Genomic DNA, 14,807 nt, shown 5'->3' with positions numbered 1-14,807 from the left:
TGGTGTGGCACATGGACTTTATTCCGACCCCTCCCCACCTCCTGGGGGGTGGGTTCATTCAGCACTCAGAAAGACTCTCTTGCGTGCAGTGTTGGTGTACGGATGCCAGCGCCACTCCACATCTGCTGTGGCCTCCTGTTCCAGCGTGCCCAGGCGGATCATATACACTGCGGGGGGTGGAGATGGAAACATTGTTACCTAAACTGCCAGCACCCTACCACCACCAGAAGTGGAATAAAGCCCCAAACTCACACTTTAGTTCAAAGCGAGGTCCAACCTCAGTCAGCTCCACACTGCGATGGTTGGTCTTCTTATACACGTGGTGCCTAGGGCAATGGGAGGCAGAGCAGGGATGAGGTGGGGGCAGAGAGTGGATGTAGGTCAGTAATAAACAGCAGTCAGGACACCATTCTGTAACTAGCCCATGGACCTACCGGAAGGAGATATAGTCATCTTGGTTCGCGAAAGTTATGACCCGGTGGCTGTCATCTTTGGGCACAGGAAACAGGTAACGGAGTATGTCAGAGACCTGGGTCAGAGAGAAGGAGAGTGGCAAATGCCCAGCCTGGAACTCCCTGCCTCCAGGCCTCATCCCGTGAACCCAGACTCACCCGCTTGCCTAGGCGAGAGGAGAAGCCATGCATGATGAGGTGAGGCTTGGCCTCTGACATGGTGCCCAGGTCAGGGATGTCATGCCGCATGACCACATTGCACAGGGTGAAGTAAGCAGTGGGGCCGAAGGGCAGATGGCTGACAATGAACCCCACTGGTGGGGCCAGATTGGGTCATCAGAAACCTTATCTGCTCTCAGACAACCACCCCAGCAGACCCTCTTCCCATCCACAGTCTTACCAGGTGTGCCTCGATGCTCATGGACAACCAGTAGGTCAGTGACACCATTGGCTTTGCAGGCTCGCACCAGTGCCCCTACCTCATGCCGGCCACGGTTCATGCGTTGGGCACCTGGGAACACCAACTTCAACTCCTGTATATGAATGTACTCCAATTAGGACTGGGGCCACTGGTGCCTTAGCAACTCCCACTCACTCCCTACTGGTACCTTTGCAAACATCTTGAGGCGGGAACTGGGGTCTCGGGAGGTAGTGATCATGATCTTAGGATCCTCAACTCCCGCCCATCGATATTCATCATCTGTGTGGTCGGTCACACCTGTCAGAGCATGAGGGGCAGGAACGTGACATTGTCTTGAGAAATAAAATGCTAACTTGAAGGTGGCTGACTCTGTCTAGAGCAGCACTGTCTGACAATACCTTTGATGATGAAAATGCTCCTCACCTGCACTGGGCAAGAGGGTGACTCCCCAGCCCCACTGGTTACAAATACAAGTATGACTGAGGAACTGAATTTTTAAATTTGATTTTAGTTCATTTTAACTATATTTATCACACAGGGTTAATGGCTACCATTGAAGTGCAAGTCCAGATTCTGTTAAGGCCAAAGGAGTTTGTTAACTCCTTTCCCTCATAACAAAAGTGTATAATGTCTGTGATACCTATAATATTTGTTGAATAATGCAATGAAACATTTGGGTGTTAATGAAGTGCTGGGAGCTGAGAACATTGCAGTAAACAAAATGGACCCTGTGTCGCCTTGGTAGAGTTCACATTCTAGTAGGGGAATAATTAACAGACAAAACAGAGTAAGCAGGATAATAGTGTATGTGTTATAGAAATGAAACTGGGAACACTGAGTAAGAACTTTCCTGAGGTGCCATCTGTGGAGAGCCATGAGGGCACCAGGGAGAAACCTTCACGATGAGTTGCACAGCCTTTCCTTCAAGGTGTCTGAGGAATGCATGGAAGCCAGCAGGCTCAAGTGCAGTGGGGAGAAGCTGGCAGGAACATTTACCTTCCCCGCCGGCATCATCAAACTCCAGGGAACCCTGTAAGGCCAGAGCCTCCCTGCGTAACTCGGTGGGAATCAGGCGGTTCTCTGCAAGGGGAACATAGAAGGGCTGAGTTAGACACATGCACCCACCAAGCCCTCAGTTTATACAACACTGTGGCTTATAAAAACTTACAGACTTAATTAAAAAGTAACCTTTTCACTCCTCTCTGTGCAGAAAAGTGATACATATTTTTGGCAGGGGGAAGAGAAAAGCAAAACTATTTTTGTCTATATGCCAACCTGTCAACAATGGTTACAGGAGACCTCATTTTCTATGGTTCCTGAGTCTCATGGTTTGAGGACTTTCTAAAATATTTAATTGCAAGTATATAATTGTTTTTGTAATTAGAAAAAAATTAACAAGCTAATTTTTAAAAGAATACACACAGAGGGCTCTTTCTGTATGAGGGTGGACCAGAAACCCTGAAACCTTCTGACAACAAAACTGCTCATCTTAATGCTCCGGGTGAGAGGTTTCCTCTGTGAACTACAGCTGGACTTGGTAAAAGAAGGGCTGGCTGTGGGTATGCCTACTTTGGAGCACAGAGCTGAATATGAACATGCCCTTGGACACAGCTTTTCTTTCCAATACGCCCCGGAGAAATTCTTGCACATGGAAGAGAATGTTCATAGCAGCAATGCTGTTTCTAACTACCCCAAACTAAAAATAAGGTCAGCACCAAGCACAGGGAAATGGGAGCCCCCACCATACTCATTGGGTCTTAAAAGCAACGCTAAATGAAAACCTAAAGCTGGGAAAGAATACATACAACTTAATAAGTAAGTTTAAAACTAAAAACCGACCCATTTCATTTAAGAATACAAACAAGTACGACATAAGCATAAAGAAAAGCAATGAAATGGTTTATTTCATTCAATGAAATATTCACAGTATTCAATACTGTGGCTATTCTGAGTTGGGGAAAATACTCCTGAATTTCAATATATTAAGCATTTTTCATTTCTAATGTGGGCAGATAGGTCACAGGTGTCTAACAACGCTTCATCTAAACATACAAACATATACAAGTACTTTGTATGTCTAAAACACAGAAAATCAAAGTGAATTTAAAATAATCAAAGGTATTAAGCTGATGTACCATCCAGATAGGAAACAAGCTCCGCCCACACAAGAGGCAAGAGACAGGGATAAATACAACATTTCCATTCAGGCATGCCTAACCCTCTTCATCAGTATAACAAGAAAATGGAGAAAATATTGCGAAGGTAGATCCTAATTCACAACTCGAATAAAACTAAGTTCCCTACGGTTTAACATTTTAAAAATGCAATGGAATCATAATAACGCCAAAAGACGGTAAGATATTCTACTTCTTGTACCCAAGAAGGTGGGGAAAAGAAAAACAGGGCAAGAGGGTACGGGGGTGAATATCTATAGGATGACGTAAAAACTTAAAATTTGGGATGAACCAAACACACAGTGTAAACAAAATGGGAAAACTGTAAAATCTGGATACTGCAGCACAGATGATGCGTGATTTATTGCATCTCGGAAGGAACGTTTGCAAACCAACAGGAGGACCCAACAGGCAAGGAAACGGCCAGGAAGTACCCGAAGCGCTGCGCAGCCACACTAACGCTAAGAAACGCCGGCACCCGCGTCCCGCCCGCCCGGCCTGTCACTCTGCGGGGCTCCGGCAGGTGCCGAGGCCGGCCGGCCGCCCGCGCAGGTGAAGCCACCGGGCCGCGTACCTTGCAGCGCGCGCCGAACCTTGTCCTTCCGCTCCTGGAGCGCTCGCTGCGACTCCTCCTGGGCCCTGCGGTACAGGTACTCGCGGCGCAGGCGGGCCTCGCGGCGCAGCTGCGGGACAGCGGGGTCGCTCAGCCTTGTCCTCGCCGCACGCCCACGCGCCCCCGGCCCAGGAACCACCCCCAGCCTCCAGCATCCCCCCTACCATCCCGAGCGCGGCTTCCACGTGGGTCCGGGAGACTCGGCCGCGGCCGCAGGAGCCACGCCACCCTCACGTCTGCCCTCAACCAACAAGGTCGCTCGACGCTTCACCACGCTTGGCTCCCGTAGCAGTGCCCGACGTTAAGATGGCGGGGCGTGGGTGTGTAGTCGCAAGGCGATTGGCCAGTCCGGAGGCGCATGCTCCCTGCAACAGCCAATAAGGGCATTAAGACGTTATCACGTCGCGTAGGAGAGCAGGGAGTCAGATGTCGCTGCGTGTCTCCTGACTTGTCACTGTTGTGCGCGATGCTCAATGTTAAGATTATGAACCGCTAAAGTAATCATAATTGGTTGTTCGAAATGATCCAGCAACTGGAAAAGCAGCACAGCGGTTGTCTGGAGGTTCGCCTACCGGCTCCTGGAATTAAAGCCTCTTCTCCCTTAAAACCAAAAGTGACTTGATGGCGGCCCTACGGCTGTGCGTCTTCCATCACCACAGCTCCAGCCTTATTCTCGTGCGGCCTCTTCCAGAAGCACCTCGGAACCACCCGCAGCTCTAGCCGACTGTTTGCCTGGCTGTCCCGCTCCGGAGCGACTAGTCCATTCTGTAGGGCTGTTCTGAGAGCGCTTGCCTTTAAAGGCGGGGACCTGGTGGCCTCTACACCGTGGCTAACTCGCCCCCGCCCCCCCTCGGCTGGGCACGCCCTGCAGGTGGGTCTATTGGTTGCCGGGCCGTGGGACGAGCGGCGATTGGGTGACCTGTGAGGACGCCGGTTCCAGGCCTCTGTCCGCTGGGCCATGGCTGCGCCGGACCTCCGCTCGGAGCTGGACTCGCTGCTTCTGCAACTGCTCCGGGACCTGGAAGAACTGGAGGCGAAGCGGGCGGCGCTGAACGCCCGGGTGGAGGAGGTGGGACCTTGGAGAGGGGTGGGCGTGCGTGCGGGGGTAAACCGAGTCTCACCACCCTCTCTTTCCCCAGGGCTGGCTCTCCCTCTCCAAAGCTCGCTATGCCATGGGCGCCAAGTCTGTAGGTCCTCTGCAGTATGCCTCCCACATGGAGCCACAGGTCTGCGTCTACACCAGGTGAAGAGCCATGCTTGCTGGAGCCAGTGGGTGGGCAGGGTCCAGGCTGGGGCCTCCAAATATCCATACTGCCTTCTTGTTCTTCAGCGAGGCCCAGGACGGACTCCAGAAGTTCTGGGTGATGAGAGCCAGCGCCCAGACTCCAGAGGAGCTGGGACCCCGTGAGGCAGGTGAGTCCCTCTTTCTTCCCGTCAGGGCGCTCTCCCAGTGTGGAATACAAAATGTACAGGATAATAGAGGAGGTGAGTTTATTAAGGGTGTTGTGATAGAGAGGGCGGCCTGGATTGGAGGATCACAGTGTCTTGGCAGGCTGTTTTCTTGTAGGGAGAAATAGACAAGTTATAGCTGAGGTACCTTACAGTTCGGATAGTTTTGCAATCAGGGGAAGTTTCATTCAGTTGAACAGAAAATGTTTATATGTCTAACTGGTTTCAGAGGAGAAACTCATAATTTCAATCACTTCTGAGATGAATGGGGAGTTGGAGGATCTGTCCGACCTTCAGCATGTTCAGGCAAAATGGGGAAAGTCAGTGTGTTGGCACTGTCACAGCTAAACAAGGGGTCATCTGCTGATCTTGAGAGTCATGGGAAAGAGTGGTCAGGGCCTCATCTGAATCACAAAGGGAAGGGTTGTTCTTTGTGGTAAGATGTTCTCTGGAACATAAATGGTTGGAGGCATTTTTCCAGCCATCGGTGTTTGTCAGGATCATGAGCTCAAATCAAGTTCAACATTGTCACAGAGGAGACAAGGTACAAGTAATGTACCCCAACCTCCAGGCTGTCTTTCTCCAGCTTTGCGCAGGCGCAAGGGTCTCACCAAAACCCCAGAGCCGGAGTCCTCCCCAGCCCCCCGGGACCCTCTGAATTGGTTTGGAATCCTGGTTCCTCACAGTCTGCGGCATGCCCAAGCCAGCTTCCGAGAGGGTGAGTGGATGCTCTATCTACTGGAAGCACTTGAGCACTGACGCCATGCCTGGCTGGGGTTAATCTGCAAAGGGTTTTCTAGGTTTTCTCCTTAGCAGGCTTTTGTTGCACAGCTGCTGTTTTTTGTTTTGTTTTGTTTTTTGTTTTTTCAAAAAAGCATTTACTGGCTGTTGGCAGTGTTTCAGGCTCATGCTAGGTGCTGGGGATACAGCAGGAAACAATAAACAGCCCTCATAGATTGAAGGGAGAGTGAGAACATGCAAATAACTAAATAGGCTCTTTATATAATACCAGGTAGTAAGAATTGTTATGAAAAAAATAAGATAGGGTATGGTGGATGGAGTGAGACAAGAGTGGGGAGGGTAACTATTTTATGGAAGGTAGTCTGGAAAGGCTTCTCTGAAGAGATGGAGGTGATCTGGAGGATCTGTGCTATAGGCAGAGGGACCAGCCAGGGCAAAAGCTTTGAGATGAAATCATGTTCAGGATGGCAGAGAGGAGGCCAAGTGGGCTGGAGTGCCACTTATGCATCAGGGAATGGAAGGAGTGAGATCAGAGGGGCTGGGCCCAGGTGATTTTAGGTGTAGGTCCTGATGAAGACTTTGGGGAGTCACGGATTGCTCTGAAGAGAGTGAGGCACAGTTGGACCCACAGAGTGATAGAAGACTGGCAAGAACAGAGGGACGAAGCAGGTGCCAGAGACAAGCCAAGCTTACAATGCAGGTAGAGGCAGTGAAGGAGAGGGTCACTGATAAGAACCTGCATGTTTTGAGAGTACAAGTGACAAGATTTGCTGACAGATCATTTTGAGAGTAAGGGAAGGAGAAGAGTGAAGGATAAGCCCACAGATTCCAGCAGGAACACCTGGCAGAGTGAAGCTGCTCTCACCTGGTGTGAGAAGGCTGCACAGCTACAGCCAAGGGTAAGTCAGGAGTTGAGCAAGAGTATGTTCCTAGGCTGTGTGGTGGGGACTCTGATCGGGTGTCAGGGCACATGCATCCAAGTTTGGAAGAGACCTGGGCTGGAAAGAGAGATTTGGGGAGCCCACTGCATAACATTGGTGTTTAAATTTCTAAGTTGCTGGCACAGATACAGCATTAAAGCAGAGATCAGCAGAGGGCCTCAGAGTGTGGACAGAAGGTAGGAGGAGGAAGGGGAGAAACCACTGGAGGAAACTGAGAAGTAGCAGTGAGACAGGAGCAACACTCAAAGGGTGAGAGATCCAAGAGGAGAAAGTGAAGGGGGTGAGAGATCCAAGAGGAGAAAGTGAAGGAGGTGAGCAGATGTGTGGCCAGCCCTCCTGGCAGGCAGGTAGGCTGAAAACTGGATGGGCAAGTGGATTGGGCATGGAGGGCCCAAATGACTTAATAGCAGAAGCATCAGGGTAGACCTCGTGGCTCAGCGGTTTGGTGCCGCCTTCAGTCCAGGGCGTGGTCCCGGAGACCTAGGATCGAGTCCCGCATGGGGCTTCCTGCATGGAGCCTGCTTCTCCCTCTGTCTCTTTCACTCTCTCTGTCTCAAATAAATAAATAAATAAATCTTTTTAAAAAAAAAAGAAGCATCAGGCAAAAGCCACCTAGATGGGGATCCAGAATGTGGAGCACTCTTGAGCGCAGAGAAAACGTGTAGAAAGAGAGAAGGCAGGAAAAATGAAGGACTATTAAAATGAAGGAAGGAAATGAGGGCATGCAGCAGTGTTATGATCTGTGAGTAATATGATCAGTGTTAGTTCCTGGTGGGTAATATAAGGGAGTAAAGGGAATGTCAGAAGTGACATTTTTGTAAAGATCTGAAGGAGGTGAGGGTGTGGGGTCTAGTGAGATTCTGAAGTAGCCAATGCAAGGCTCTTCCTGGAATATTTTAGGAATACTGTGGAGGCCAGAGAGTTCTGGAGGCTTTCCAGTCCCTGGGAATGTTCAGAGCCCCCTGAGTCATGTGTCACATTGAAGATACCATGGTGACAGTCTTATCTCTTCTTCTAGGCCTGCAGCTGGCTGCAGACATGGCCAGCCTTCAGATCCGCATCGACTGGGGTCGAAGCCAGCTCCGGGGGCTCCAGGAGAAACTCAAGCATCTGGAGCCAGAATCTGCCTGACTTGTGACCAGAGGCAGGGTCGTGAGCACAGCTGTTCTTTGGTGTGGCTGCCTTATCTCAGGACTCCTTGCTTCACAGATTGCCCCTGCTCCTATTCCCACCTCAACAAGTTCCTACTCCTTAAAATTTCTCTGGTTTGCATGTTTCTAGCTTTGTTAGGTATGAAACTTTGAAGAGACCAACTGAATACTCTTGAAAGTCACTACCGGGAAACTACTTCTAAGTTTGTATTCTCCTAGGACACATTCATGTGGGGCAGGGGCAAAGCTGTTAGGTTAGTTTATAAACAACCAGAACAGCCTCATAGATGTATCAGCTGTGGTTTCTTTACAGAATGAAATACTGCATAATTAGTGGTAGAGAAGGACAAGAAATAGATGCTTCAGTTTCACTAGATTCTCAAAACTGATTTTGATGTAGGAAAAAACAAATATGGCTAATAAATCAAGACAGTATGATTCCATGTCAATAAAAAACATGAACATCTGAGTAGATAAGGTAGTCCTTGACAGGTTTTAGGCCAGAAAATGAAAAAGGTCTTAGATTTTCAAGGGAACTCTAAGTACTCTTTCATTATCTTTGTAGGACCAAGACAAAACTGCTTTTAAGTTTTGAAGGGCTAGATGTATTTCCTGTGATGGGAACTGTGTCTTCATTTTCTTACTGGGTTGTTCGTATTTTTAGAAGTTTGTAGAAGGTAATCTTTATGTTTGGGGACAATTACTTCTTTGTTCATAATATGAAGTGTAAATATTTTTCCCAGTTTCTCTTGTAACTTTGCTTCTGGTGTTTTGTTTTTGAAATCTTCATTGTAAAATAAAGCACATTACATTACTCAAAATAATTGAATAGCTTAATGAATAAGGTGAAAGCTATAGTAACTATCACTCAACTTTTTTTTAAGTTAATTTCCTTAATTGACTTTAAGAGTTGAATTTATCAATCAGCCGTTTTATAATTTCTGGATTTAGGGTGGTAAATGATGTGATAAAGGAATTCTCCAGTATTTTCCATAGAACTTCTATGGTTTCATTTAGGGTCTGGGGTGAATCCTGCATCTGAGTCTAATGTGCCGCCCGGCTACAGACTCACCACAGACTCACCGCTTGTTGGAGACCCTGGTAATCCCAGGACCGCCCCTCCTTTTACTGTCCGTTAATGCGGAGCTTCTGCACTCGCATCGCAGTCGGTCAGATTTGTGACCGGATGGGGGGAGCCTTCAGCTTGAGCTGTCAGTGAAAAACCTAATGGAAGCACTTTTCAAAAGGAAACTGGAGAAAAAAGCATATCCCCTCCCACAGAGGTTGAATTTGAGAACACAATCCTGCTACCAACCGGGTGTCAACCAGTGAGATTTTGAAGCCAAAATAAGTAAAAGAAAACAATTCGTTTTTGTTTTTCACGGAAAAGATATTCACGTGGAACTCCGGTTCCAGGCGGGATCCTTTATTTTAGATGTCAGTTGGTGTCGATGCAATAGCCCTCCTTTCACTGAAGTTGGCCTTTGGGTACGCGAGCCGGCAGTTCCCGCCAACACCCCGCAGGCAGCCCCCCGCGACCGTCCTACGGGGGGGGGTTTCCGGGCGCAGGAGTTCCCGCCCCCAACGGAGACCCGGATGTGCCGGCCCAGGCCCCGGCAGGGAGCGAGGCCTCGCGAAGGGCTCGCGCAGCCGCAGTCAGATGTTCCGGGGCGGGGCGAGCCCCGCGGTCCTCGGCGGCCGCTGTTGCTCTGTGGAGGCGGGGGTGGCACGCTCAAGTAAGTGATATGTGTAAAATGAAAGCCGTGCACGTAGCACCTCCCATATGGTCTAGCGGTTAGGATTCCTGGTTTTCACCCAGGCGGCCCGGGTTCGACTCCCGGTATGGGAATGGGAGTACCTTTTTGTTTTCTACTTAGGCAGAATTTTGTATTTTCGCCACTGGAGTGCGTCAGGTCAAATTGGACGTTTCTTTCTATGTAACCTTAGAGAAATCAGGGCCCGGAAAACTCTAGGACTGATCACCCTGTGTTTTGAACAAAGTTTTAATTTTCCATCACATCATTAACTGGTTTCTCTGTCAGTAACTCATTATAGAAGATACCGTTATATTTAAATATTGAATAATATTTAAGATATTCAAAATTCATTGTCGATCTCAGCGGAGGGTGACCGCTGCCCGGCAGCTTCCACACACCCCTGGGGGGAGCCTGCTAGGGAGGAAGGAAGGTCAGCTGGAGTCACGACACTTGCAGCTCCTGCTGGAGCGGGTCCAAAGCTGGGCTGCAGCAAGCGCAGCCGTCTCTGGAGGGCAGAAGGTAAGTGCACGAATGGACTGGAGAGGCCGGCTGGAAGAAGTCTCTGGCAATTTAATTTTTCCTGGCCTTGCGGCTGCTTTGTTTCCCTTCTAGTCCAGTGGTTGGGGTTCCTAAGCAATGTGGCTTGCCCTGTTAATTGAACTTTTAAAGAGTCCCCCTTGACACTTGCACACTTTCAGTCAAAAGGAGAGACAAACCTACAAACCGGAGTCACTAAGTGCCTTCGTCAGTGTTCCACCCGCTTTATCAGGTTCATTTACTCAACCCAGGGCTGCGGTCCTCCGTTCAGAAGTGGATCACTACACTCATTTATTCATTCATACATTTGGAGGGGGAAGAATTTATTTCTGAAATCATATTAAGTATATAGGTTAAAATAGGATACAGTGGAGCTCGGAAGTCATCACTTTGGTCCTCACAAGACAAAAAAAGCTGAATAAACTAAAATTTAACAACTCTTCTTAGATCCATTGGAAAATTGAAGTCACAGGATGAATAGCTGCCTTGAAAATTGGGAAGAAGAATGAGCACAAAGTCATAGTATAAGGCTCAGAAGCTGCTGCTGGAGCCAGGAACTGGTAGGAAAACTTGAGGGCTAATTGACCCTGATGAGAGAAAAACTCTCTAAAGGCCTGTTATATAAGGGAGGCTTATTCTATTTTTATTTTATTTTGACACATTAAATATTTATTGCTCTTTTGCAGAACAAGAGTCCTAGACAGTTAACCATCATGGTGGCTTAATTCAGACAAAAATAGCCAAGCGGCATCAATTTATTAGCAGAGCAGTTTTAACAGCAGCTCACTAAATTGTTAACAGAATCATTTTCTAGAAAATACTAATCTAGTCATGTGAATATGAAATAGGTGAAACACAAGAATGCTATAAAGATTTTGTGCAATACACTTTTAGTTCTCCACAGTTTTGTTGGGTATGAAGCAAATATAACTGGGCTCTGATGTAGAGAATTATTGATATAATTTTCAAGTTTTTCAGTGTGGGAAAGGGATGGTGGCTGTTGCCCTCCTCAGCATGGAGCCCATGACCTGCCCTGGGCAAGTTCAGACCCAACTCACACATCTGCAAGCAGACTAGAAATAGCCAATCAGGTAAATGCCAGTTTTCCGCAAATTAAAACTGATAAAAAGAAACATAAGATTTTGACAAAAAAGTTTCCAACTCTGTTTGAAATCTAGGCATGGATCAATGGCCATCAGACTCAGAACCCTCAGGAAAACTGGAAGAAATTCTTCAGAGATGACAAAGGCAAAGGTTTTCTACCTGAGCTTCAGGGTGGTCAGTACAACCTCACTTCTGCACTCAGCTCCTCAGCCAGGACAGAGAGAAAAAGGCAGATTCACCAGAGGAGCTGGGACATTCTTATTTATAAATGAAGGAAATGAAGAGGCCCCAACCAGAGCAAGTACAGATTTTGTGAAAGAATAAAGGCCTCGAGTATGACATTGATCAAAGGCAAAAGAAGAGATTTCTATCTACAGTAACATCTTTAATTTTTCCAAAGGGGAAGCCATTTTAGGTTTCTTTCTAGGTCAGCATGACTATATAAACTTTGCTTAAACCAAAAGCCTGATTTATAGCCCTCCAAGCATACGTCATGCATCTGCTTTGTAAATGAAACCATGTAAAGGTAAACCATCATGTCCTTAAGGTGTTGACTACACCTGCTCCTTGCATTTCTTAACATTAAAACTTGTGATTCCTGCCTATATGTTAATCTGTAATCTCTTGACCTTTTACAAGATGTAAAACTATAATCCTGTACAAAGTGTTCATTGTCTGGAGCATTATCTTCTCTGTGAAGAGTATGTTTCCCAGGCAGCTGTCCTAATGGGCTTGAATAAAAATTTCTTTTAGAGTTTCTAAGTTGTACTCATATTGCATTGACAACCCTCACATTATTTTTTTAATTTAAATTCAATCAGCCAACATATAATATATCATTATTTTCAGATGTAATTTTCCACAATTTATTGGTTGTGTATAACACTCAGTGCTTATCACATCATGTGCCCTCCTTAATGCCCTCATATTCTTGTGGGCTTTACCTCCAGAAACCCTACCAAGTTGTTAGGGTCCAGATGAGCAGAATCCCCTGGTGCTTCTGGCAAGAGAGGGGAAAGTAACCACTTTGAAATATGCCAGAGCACCCAGTTATCCTCAGCAAAGGCCTATCCTAAAACAAACAAATAAAACAAAACAAAACAAACAAACAAACCAAAGGCCTATCCTCAGGGAAACTATTTTACTAGAACCCACCCAACCTAGAGAAAGAGAAATGATCCTAACCCCCTCTAGCCTTCTATGTCATATAAGGGAGAATAAAAAGCTAAGAAGCACTTATGAAGGTTACAGCCTGAGGGCAGAAGCTCAGTAAAAAACTGTACATTATACTTCCCTTCCCGCCATGTGTTATCACCACATCACTAAGGTTCTTGTTATGATATATAATAATACAACTGAAAGAACTGTAAGGGTCGGAACCTATGTAAGAAGAAATCTGATGGGAAACCCAAACACAACAGAGGAGACTAAAGTAAGGGTATTATGCTAAGTGAAATAAGGTGATTGGAGAAAGACAATCATCATATGGTTTCACTCATATGTGGAATATAAGAAATAGTGAAAGGGACCATAAGGGAAGGAGGGGAAACTGAATGGGGAAAAATCAGAGAGGAAGACAAACCATGAGAGGCTCTTGACTCTGGAAAAACAAATGGAGGGTTGCTGAATGGGAGATGGGAGTGGGGGGATAGGGTAACTGGGTGACAGGCATTAGGGAGGGCAGGAGATGTGATAAACACTGGGTGTTATGAAATATGTTGGCAAATTGAATTTAAGAAAATAAAAACACTGGAGGAAATTTTAGCCTCTGACACCAACAGCTACAGCAAACAATAAGCACAGACTGATTCCTAGCCAGATAAATATAAATCTCACACTAAAAGTCTATTTAACTCAATTCCTTTTACCTGTTACATCACATCTACCTTTCAACAAAAATTTAAAAGTTGGAGGATAAAGCATGTCTGTAATTGAGAACCTCTATCAGCCCATATCCTATATGTGGGGCTTTGGAAGTGGGGCTTTCCATCTCTGTTGGATGATCTTAGGTTGCCAGTAGTTTTCCTGGTATAACGTTCTCAGAACCCTTGTCAGCCTGTGCGGTTCTTGGGTTTCAGCCCTCAGACAAGACAGTCCTCCACAGATATTTCCTGGATAACCTCATCTCTATTCTTGTTTCTGCTGAGATGTCCAGTTGGAACCATGAGTCACAAACCCAGTCTCTTTAGCGAAAGATTGTCCAGCCACACCCTTGACCCTTTTTTTCAGAGCACACTTTCCAACAGTGAATTTCTTAATATTTGAATCCTTTGTAATCTTAGTAGCCTGAGAACCACCCAAATCATCAAGAGCTGGCTCCTTTTTGTTTAACTGTCCTTTTCTTAATTTACTTCTTTTGCTTTTTACTATAAGCATCAAGGAGAATCAGTCTGTGCCTTCAACACTTACTTAGAAATTTCTTCAGCTAAATATCCAAGTTCATTGCTTCTAAGTTCTACTTTCTGTCAAACAGTAGAATACAATTCAGCCAAGTTCTCTACCACTTTGAAAAATGGATTGCTTTTCTTCAGTGTCCAAAACATGTTCCTCATTTTCTTCTAAGTTCTTTCCAGAAACACCTTTAACTTTCCTATTTCTACTAATGTTCTGTTCACGTCAATATTTATATTCTCTAAGAGGATAGAAGCATTCTTTACTATGCTCCTTACTTATATTTTAGCTCTGGCCAGAATAACCTTTAATGTCCATATGTATTTCCATTGAACATCTCTTCAAGGCATTCCAGGCTTCTTCTGTCTTGTGCTTCAAAATTCTTCCAGCCTCTATTTCTTACCCAATTCCCAAGCCACATTCTACATTCTTAAACAATTGTTACAGGAACCCCCTACTTCATGGTATCAGAATCTACATGAGTTTCCTAGGGCTGCCATTATAAATTACCACAAACTTGGTAATTTATTATCTCTTAGTTCTGAGGCCAGAAGTCTAAAATTATGCTGTTGCTAGGGCCACCCTTCCTCTGAAGGCATCTTATATGGCCTTTTCCCTCTGCGTCTCTTCTCTTCCTGTAAGGACAACAGTGATTGGATATAGGGCCTATTCTAATCCAATATAACATCATTTTAGCTTATTTTCATCTTCAAAGATCCTATTTCCAAATAAGATCATACACTGATGTTGCAGGTGGACAAGAATTTGGGAGAAGACACTGTTCACCTCACTACTGAGCACATGTTGGAACAAATTACAAGACTAGTGGATTCTTATAGTTCTTATAAATGCTATCTTGATTCAGCTTTGAGCTCTGGCTGGAGGCCAATTTCCCTTCTAAGTAGCTAATTAAATCCACACCCCAACCACTTCCTTTATCAGGCTCTCACACTAATGGGCTATTGTATCCCTATCCTATTCTCTCCAGGGCCAGGTATCAGACACCCAGGGGAAGCCCCTATGCCCCTGAGCCTGCTGAAATTATTCAAACTAGCCAATCCTAACCCTGGTTACCC

At 46.2% G+C, this 14,807-nt stretch overlaps 3 protein-coding genes and 1 non-coding gene across 5 annotated transcripts; 3 read left to right on the top strand and 1 right to left on the bottom strand.

Moving 5' to 3' along the window:
• IMP4 (IMP U3 small nucleolar ribonucleoprotein 4) lies at positions 1–4,374 on the bottom strand. The gene is made up of 10 exons (XM_041767258.1): positions 4,233–4,374; positions 3,825–4,025; positions 3,622–3,730; positions 1,870–1,953; positions 1,061–1,170; positions 853–985; positions 612–766; positions 435–529; positions 253–326; positions 1–167 (listed from the first exon to the last, which is right to left on the bottom strand). The coding sequence occupies exons 2-10, from the start codon at positions 3,825–3,827 to the stop codon at positions 55–57; spliced, it is 876 nt and encodes a 291-aa protein (XP_041623192.1). The 5' UTR covers positions 3,828–4,025; positions 4,233–4,374; the 3' UTR covers positions 1–54.
• Positions 4,375–4,496: 122 nt separating this feature from the next.
• On the top strand, positions 4,497–8,763 carry CCDC115 (coiled-coil domain containing 115). 2 transcript variants are annotated; one of them, XM_041767260.1, is made up of 5 exons: positions 4,497–4,729; positions 4,800–4,903; positions 4,991–5,073; positions 5,696–5,827; positions 7,810–8,763. In XM_041767260.1, the coding sequence occupies exons 1-5, from the start codon at positions 4,619–4,621 to the stop codon at positions 7,920–7,922; spliced, it is 543 nt and encodes a 180-aa protein (XP_041623194.1). In that variant the 5' UTR covers positions 4,497–4,618; the 3' UTR covers positions 7,923–8,763. The 2 variants fall into 2 exon arrangements, with proteins under 2 accessions (XP_041623194.1, XP_041623193.1); XM_041767259.1 differs by having other exon boundaries at positions 5,681–5,827.
• Positions 8,764–9,377: 614 nt separating this feature from the next.
• Positions 9,378–12,118, top strand: LOC121497683. The gene is made up of 4 exons (XM_041767433.1): positions 9,378–9,678; positions 10,063–10,218; positions 11,215–11,327; positions 11,415–12,118. Exons 1-4 carry the CDS (start codon positions 9,378–9,380, stop codon positions 11,610–11,612), a joined length of 768 nt encoding a protein of 255 aa, XP_041623367.1. The 3' UTR covers positions 11,613–12,118.
• On the top strand, positions 9,720–9,791 carry TRNAE-UUC. The gene has a single exon. It is a non-coding gene; the product is annotated as a tRNA-Glu (tRNA).
• Positions 12,119–14,807: the final 2,689 nt, after the last annotated feature.

The sequence above is a fragment of the Vulpes lagopus genome, chromosome 8, assembly GCF_018345385.1.
Source record: "Vulpes lagopus strain Blue_001 chromosome 8, ASM1834538v1, whole genome shotgun sequence".
Taxonomy (NCBI): Eukaryota; Metazoa; Chordata; class Mammalia; order Carnivora; family Canidae; genus Vulpes; species Vulpes lagopus.
This window is presented reverse-complemented; position numbering and strand designations above follow the sequence as displayed.